General features: G+C 46.0%; 1 protein-coding gene across 1 annotated transcript in view; it reads left to right on the top strand.

Moving 5' to 3' along the window:
- The window catches only part of SNX19 (sorting nexin 19), a 30,846-nt gene extending 23,767 nt beyond the window's left edge, over positions 1-7,079 (top strand). The window contains exons 9-11 of the mRNA XM_012729748.1: positions 2,207-2,391; positions 3,192-3,279; positions 4,192-7,079. Of these exons, the coding sequence (XP_012585202.1) occupies positions 2,207-2,391; positions 3,192-3,279; positions 4,192-4,324 (406 nt within the window). The 3' untranslated portion in view covers positions 4,325-7,079. The remainder of the gene's footprint in view (positions 1-2,206; positions 2,392-3,191; positions 3,280-4,191) is intronic.
- The last annotated feature ends 232 nt before the right edge of the window (positions 7,080-7,311 follow it).

A 7,311-nucleotide genomic window follows, 5' to 3' on the forward strand; every position in this document is an offset into this window, starting at 1 on the left:
AGCATCAGCAGATGCTTTCCTTGGACATTTCAGCCCTCTTCAGTAAGTCGTGCCTTGGTCAGTTCTGCTTAGCTCCTACAATTTTGACTTATTGACACATCCTCACCATCAAGGGCTTATTTTTACTTATACATTGATCCTTTTCCCAACATTTCCATTTAGAATCTGATAAACTGCACTCTTACTGATTATATAGCTTAATAAATGCATTTTTGCTAAGATTTGTTTTGCACCAAGCTTATGTGCATGAGTTACTAACTGGCCATAGCAGAAGACAAAGAGAACAGCCTTGCCATGATGCCACTCGGGCACCCAGTTCACCCAATGAGATCACAGGAATTCGGAACAGACTCACATGCTGTAAGGTGTGCCCAAAAAATGACGGAGGTACCCAGATTTGTTGTTGTATGTTATGCTTCACCAAGCAAGGGCTGGATGGATGCTAAAGTACCGCTGAAGAGCTGAGTTGTGGGCACCTTGGGCCCTAGAGGACAAAAATTAAGAACAGAATGACTAATGTGCATATATGAATGAGGACCTGTAGTAGACCTAATTCTAGATAAAGGTTTCTTATTTAGGATTCTTCTTGCTCCTTGGAAGATTTAAATATTTCCATTTTTCAAGTCCTTGCCTTTCTCCTTCAAAGTGTTTAGCTGAGACCCTCGCTTATATCATTTACCTTAGCAGAATTCATACAAGAACATGTGATGAGTTGAGGAAGGAACCTGGGTTAAGAGGAGTGAGGTCACTTGATTCCCTGCAGAGAACCTGATCGGGTCATCGCACCACCTCCCTTTGATGACCCTCTTCTATAAACAAGAACAGGAATTCTTGCTACTGGATCCCTGTCATCAGGCATCTTAGGCTCGCTGAATGAAAAGCCCTATAAAAAGGCGAGGCCTCCCTAATAATAACAACTACGATGGCGGTGATATTTTGGGCATAGGGAGATTTGTGCCTATCTTGATCTCCATTGATGTCTGCCATTCTTGTCCTGCCATTACCTTTCAGACTTCCTATTCTTGGAATTATTTGTGAGCACTGGACTTGGGGGGTTGCAGCCCCCAAGACTGGAATGCCTAGCTTGAGTGGAATGCAGACTGTCTGGTAGAGTGGAGGTTAAATAAAGTTTGCCTTGGCAGCCCCTCTGTTCTTGGGTAGGTGACAAATAACTCGGTACAGGAGCAAGAGCATGGGCTACATTGCCGATCCAAATAGTCATCCAGGGAGGAATAGAAGTGGTACTTCATTGTAGTCGTAGCCGTGCTGGTCTCGACTATGGTACAGGAAGCATGGCACTGCACCCCTGGGATACACACAGACATAAGGAGACCGCAGCAGTCTTGACCTCAGCTAGTATCATGGTTCTAAAAATGCAGGGACAAATAAAGGATAAGGTTAAAACACCCTGCAGATTTGTATATCTGCCTCTCAGAATTAATTGACTTATTTTTGAAAATAAGACAAAGGGTCATATTTTTACTGTAATACAATTGTTAGATAACCAATGTTTCTTCAGCACCAAGGTACTATGTGAAATTTTTCATGTATGTCATATATACTTGTGCTTAAGATTTAGTTGGAAAAGTAAAGTTATAAAAATACAATAATTCTTATTCCAAAGTAAAATATTAGTTCTAAACCTGTGCTATACAACTGAGTGCCCAAAGGAGGTCTAGCTGGAAAGGTCTAGAAAGATTTCTTGGGAACTTAAAACAGGTCTTATCTGAAGATAGATTTCAGGAGAGAAGAGGCCCTGTCAGTGAGAGGACTAGTATGAGCAGAAGGCAGAGAGGCATCCTCAGGACAAGTCATGGAGACTTGGTGACCAGCTGGGTATAGACAAAGGCAAGGAATTTATGCGAAATCAAATGCTCATATAAAGGTGCATCGTTATGTATGTACACATTATTGAGAGGCTGTTGGAGGAGAGTTGGAAAGGTGCAGCGTTGACCAAAGACAGAGTTCTCTTTAGTGTTTCTGGCCAGAAAACCCCTAGGATGGTATGTTGTGGCTCCTAGCAGACATTCATTAAGTAACAGCATCACTAAATCTTCAAATCCTGTGAGCCCACCTGGTAATTGGCTTGGTTTCACTTGCAAGAGTTGGCTACCTCTGCTTTGTGTTATTCTGGTTACTCACATGTTTCCGCCTTGTTCTCCCTCCTCCATGCTTACCTGAGCAGTCTTCTGTCTTTGCCCCATAGGTGGCTGGAGGTGCAGGTAGCTAATTTAACATGTCCACAGCACTGGGTGCAGTACCTCCGACTTCTCCGGGAATCGATCTGGCCGGGCGGAGCTTTGCCTAAGTCTCCTCGATCTGTAAGGACCAACGAGCAGAAGGTGGCTGCTAAGAAACAGGCTCTGCAGAGCTTGATGAGCATCTTGCCAGGTAGCTGGATGAGGTTGACTTTACAGATAAGTATTCCCTTCCTCCCCTCTCTGCCATGAATACCCCAGACCCTTCCCCATTGGTAGCAGGGTCTTAAATGTGGTGAGACCCAAAGCCATGTTGCTCCACCAGGTTAACAGAAAAATGGGCAGAGCTAGGATTTTTTTTAAGCTTTCACCCAAGTGATATTGAGGGGATGCAGAGTGGAGCACACCAAAGAGTTGGTGAGAATCCTTCCAGTATCATCTCAGGACAGGCAAGGGAATTACTCCTTCACCACAGGGGCAGGTCTGGGTCACTTCCAGCAGATAAAGGCTTTGGTTTTTTGTCAGTTCAATGCACAGTGACCAAGGGGAATGATCTGTCCTGCAAAAGCTTACAGCTAGTTAAGTGGAATCATTAACTACATAGTCTTTAGCAGTAGATAAAAATCTAAAGAGAAATTTTTTCCTTCCCTTTGTACTTTTTTAGAGACTAGGGAAGGCATTCTGGTAACCAGGATTCACTAATGAACTCTTCTTAGCTCTGGACATTTTTATTTACTTACTAAACTCTGATCTCCAGTCTACACTGTTACATCAGAGAAGTACCTGCAGTTAGGTGATAGGTCACATAATTATTATTTTAAGCCCATTCTTATTTAGAAACTTGAAACAGTTTTCTCAGCTTTTCCCTGTTTCTGAGGATTTTTGGCTGTGTGATTCAGAGGTATGCCACAAATACCCAGTTTCTAAAAGGAGATGATCTAGAATCTGTGGCTTCAGTGGGAACACTAAAAATTGATTTTTTTTCCTCTTCAGATATCGTAGTGGAAATCCTTGGAGTGAACAAATGCCAGCTGAGCTGGAGTCTGGTCTTGGAGTCAGTGCAGCAACCCCTCATCAACAGGTAGGTAGAAAAATGCTGCCCAGGTCCACACATACACTAAGTAACCCGTCCTGCCAACATCTGACGGGTTGCCCGCTGTGAGCTGGTATTGGCCCAGCCGCTGTTGGCATTTGGAAGGACTCCATGCAGGCCCCCACACAGGCCACTGAAAACGCCCTGTTGTTGACCCCAGACTTGTCCGGCATGCTTCATGGGTTTTTTTAGCGTCTGCCAGCCACTGTCTACATGTAACAATAGCCTCTGACCTGTTCATTACAATCTGAACCCAGTTACAAACCAAATAATACAGTTTTAGTTCTTGGCCTCATGGGAAACCTGTGGTTAGCGTAAGGATTAGGAGTTGTCTTTCCCTGAGTTTGGACTCTGATAAAGGAATGAGACAGGCTGGGTGAGCACATCTAGAATAATTCAGAAAAGGTCAGTATGTCCCGGACTGATAACTTGGGCTAGAATGCTGCAAAGTACTGAGTCCATCCGCTGCTCTAACCCTGCTGCAGAGTAGACAGCCTCTGTTAACTCTCACTCCTAACACTATAACTTTAAACCAGCAGTGATTCACTCTGAGCAATATCCATAATCAGAAGCTCTGAAAATTTTTAGTATGGTAGTATCACATGAATTTCTTCTCACAGCACTTCAGAGTAGTACTGATGACTAATACAGCTCTATCAATATGGAATTGCCCCAAAATCTAGACTCAAGTACACTTCTACGTTAACTAGGCCATAGCCCTTATTAGTTTAGTAGACTTGTATTTCACAACAGAAATGTCACCAAGCCGCTGAAGTTGACAGTCCAGTGAGAATATCAGTAATAGCTGAGAAGGGAGGCGGGGAAATACATTCATCAAAGGGATCTGGTCTCCTGACTGAGCCAGACCCTATTCTAAGTTGTCTTGTCCACTTATTTCAGACATTTGATTTACTGTCTTTGGGACATCCTCCTGGAATTCTTGGATCTCAGTGCCTCTCTTGAGGAGTCTCCTATAGCCACCTCTGCCTCAACGACCCCCAGCATCCCCAGGAACACAAATGTCTCCCCTTAGCCAACGTTACTCGCATTCTTTGAAGACTGGAAAAGTAGTTATTTTGCCACCCAGAGACCAGTCAGGAAGCCTGTGCCTCGGGAACCAGGCTGTAGCTCAGCAGGCCTGGGCAGCACACTGCTCTCTCCCAAGTTGTACTCCATCAGCAAGTGACGGGACATACTTACCAGTTGCGTGAACACCATTGCCATAGCTTTCTGTGGTGTCTGGAGCATGGCTGGTGGGTAGGTCCTATTTCCTTTGGAAAAGGAAGCTGTGAGGTAGAGGAATGAGCCCCTTTTGCCTCGACTTTCATCCTCCTCCCTAAGATTGAGTGCTAGCCACCTGGCATTGTGTGTTTATGTGCTTATTCCACCAACACAAGCGTTAGACCAGGAGGAAAGCTATCACCAGAGTTCCTTGAAGGAAAATACAGTCTTCTGAGCTCTCTGTTCTCACCATGAAGCTGAAAATTCAAGACCACCCTTGAAAGCCAGACCCCAGGTTCCTATCTAGTTTCACAATTCCAGAAGAGAGACGGAAAACACTTCTCAAGGGACTCCTTGCTTGCTGGCTCTTTTCCAACACATCAACCCTCTGTAGGAGGTCCTGAAACTGCTTCCCTAAGTGGCTACACTTTTCCCTGAAAACTTCAAAGCCTACAGCCAACACTTCTTGTCAATCCACTCCACCCTCCACACCCTTTCCTAAAGCAGTTGCACCACAGATTTTATTTATTAGCTTTCCTCCCTGCCCCCTCGCATGAGCAGTTGAGTGGGCTTGGTGACCTTCTCTGTCTTCCTTCAGCAAAACTGCCTGGCAAGATGCACACTTAGCCCACGGCTTCCCAGAGGACTCGCTCCATGCTGAAAATGCCCAGCAAGTGGGAAATATGGGGGTGTGGGTGGGGGGTGGGTGAGGCAGATCTCTCCCCACAAGTCTGTGCCAGGGAACTTTTACTCTGAGCTGATGATAATAGCAAACTTGTAGGGAACTTCACTTCCTATTCCTTAAGGATCTAGTTAGTCCTTAAGAACGCCACTGATGAAGGCAAAGGTGTTCTGTCAGGCTGCAGGGCTGTTAGAAAGTTGGAACGATTAGGACACACAGTGGAAGAAAAGAAGACAGTCCCAGGACAGCGAGGCCCCAGGGCATTGAGTAGTGGACAGAGGTTTACAGGGAGCAAGACCTCAGCTCACCCCTTGACCCTTTGCTTTGCACCTGTTAGTGCCCTGCTTTCAGTGAATTATGGATCCTCCCATTTAGAGAAGAAGCTTGGGGTTGGACCAATAAGGAGGGGGGCAGGTCTAGAACAAGTGTCAAGGTTCTCTTGGACTCTGAAGTTGATTCACACACAATTAAAGTGGTTTATGGAAAAAGTCGTGAGCTGTTTTACTCTGAGCTGATGATAATAGCAAACTTGCAGGGAACTTATAGGGTCAGGACCCCCACTGCACCTAACCATAAGTTGTCTTCTGATGTAATCAGTGTGCTGTTACTGCACATTGATTGTTAGTGACTTGATGGCTACAGAGTCCTCAAAGCTCCCCCCACCCAGCACTCAGGCAGCAGTGCTCCATCTCTGCTTGATAAGTATTTGCAGGATTGCAAGGAGACCACCTCACTTGCTGGAGCCAGCCCTTGACCTCCCCCAGGCAGAGTCATGATGCTCTCTGGGAGCGGTGGCAGGGGCCAGCCCAGTCTTCTGCTTCCCTTCTCTCCTGTACCGAGCCTGGTCCTCAGTAGATGTGCACAGACCTCTATATTGTTTTGAGTCTCTGCTGCTAGTTTTGGCTCATGTGGCACGAAACTAGAACATAAACTGACACCATGAAATCCCAGTGGCTATTCTAAGGTACCTTCTGGCACTTCCAGCCCAAAGAAAACTTCCTCACATTTCATGCTATGTAAGAGATCCCAACTCTTTTCTCTCTGTCCCCAAAATATAAGCTGCTTTCAGGCCCTCCTCCTGCCCGGAAGGTAAATACTAGATATCATCAAGGAAATAATCAGAACCCATCTGGCTCTGGGAGGATCTGCCATTTTTGGGTAGCAGGTTCAGGCAACAAGGGAAACTGGCATTTGGGGGAGCCATGGGTATCAGGAAAACATGCTTCCGGCTGAGAGCATGGGGCGAGGCCTGGAAGAACAAGACTGGCCCCGACCCAGAGCATCCTTGATTTTTCCTTCACCTACTTGGTCTGTACACTTCCCACTACCACTCAACCTCTTTCCTAGCACCCAGCACCAATTGTTAGGTGGCAGGTGGAATGAAATGTGTAAATATCATCCCTGGGTATATAATTAGGATGATGTGAATGTAATGAAACGACTAGGAAAATAACTCCTCTGTGAAATGAGCTCATGAGCAGGCAAGTCCCAGAGACACTGGGGTTCAACAGCATTGGCCTAGTGAGGGGCAGTGGTTCCTCACTCTTAACTGCTCTGCACATTCCTTCTCGCCTCAGGATACCTCCCTTCAGAGTCACTGCATTTGGGGCCATCACCTTTATGCCAAATAGTATCTGTGGGAAGGAGGATTATCTCTTTCATGTTTTCTTTTGAAAAGGAGAAAAACACTTCCCAGAAGCCCTTAAGAACTGCCTCACCTATAAGGCAATCCACTGACACAGAATGGCGTTGCTTCTGGCTTGCAGTCTTTACCCCCAGAGAGGTCACCATCTTGAAGGGTTGACACCTAAAAAAAATAATCCGGGCCCTCCCTGGTGGCGCAGCGGGTTAAAGCACAGCACTGAGAAGCTTAAGCCACTTCCGCATGAGTTCCATTCCCGCCTGCCCCGGAGGCGACCACATGGCATGGCAGACCTCCTGACCCGCCCGCTGCGCCCCTCAGCAGTGTACTTCCTCAATCTGCCTGTTCTGCTCCCCACTCTGTGGTCTCTGGTGAATCCTCTCACCCTCCACATCTCTGGCCTGTACCCCAGTTCTGTATGAATAAATAAATAAATCTTTAAAAAAAAATTATCTGATGTTAGCAAGGAAGAAGC

The sequence above is a fragment of the Condylura cristata genome, unplaced genomic scaffold, assembly GCF_000260355.1.
Source record: "Condylura cristata isolate star-nosed mole 26May11 unplaced genomic scaffold, ConCri1.0 scaffold00025, whole genome shotgun sequence".
NCBI classification, from domain to species: Eukaryota; Metazoa; Chordata; class Mammalia; order Eulipotyphla; family Talpidae; genus Condylura; species Condylura cristata.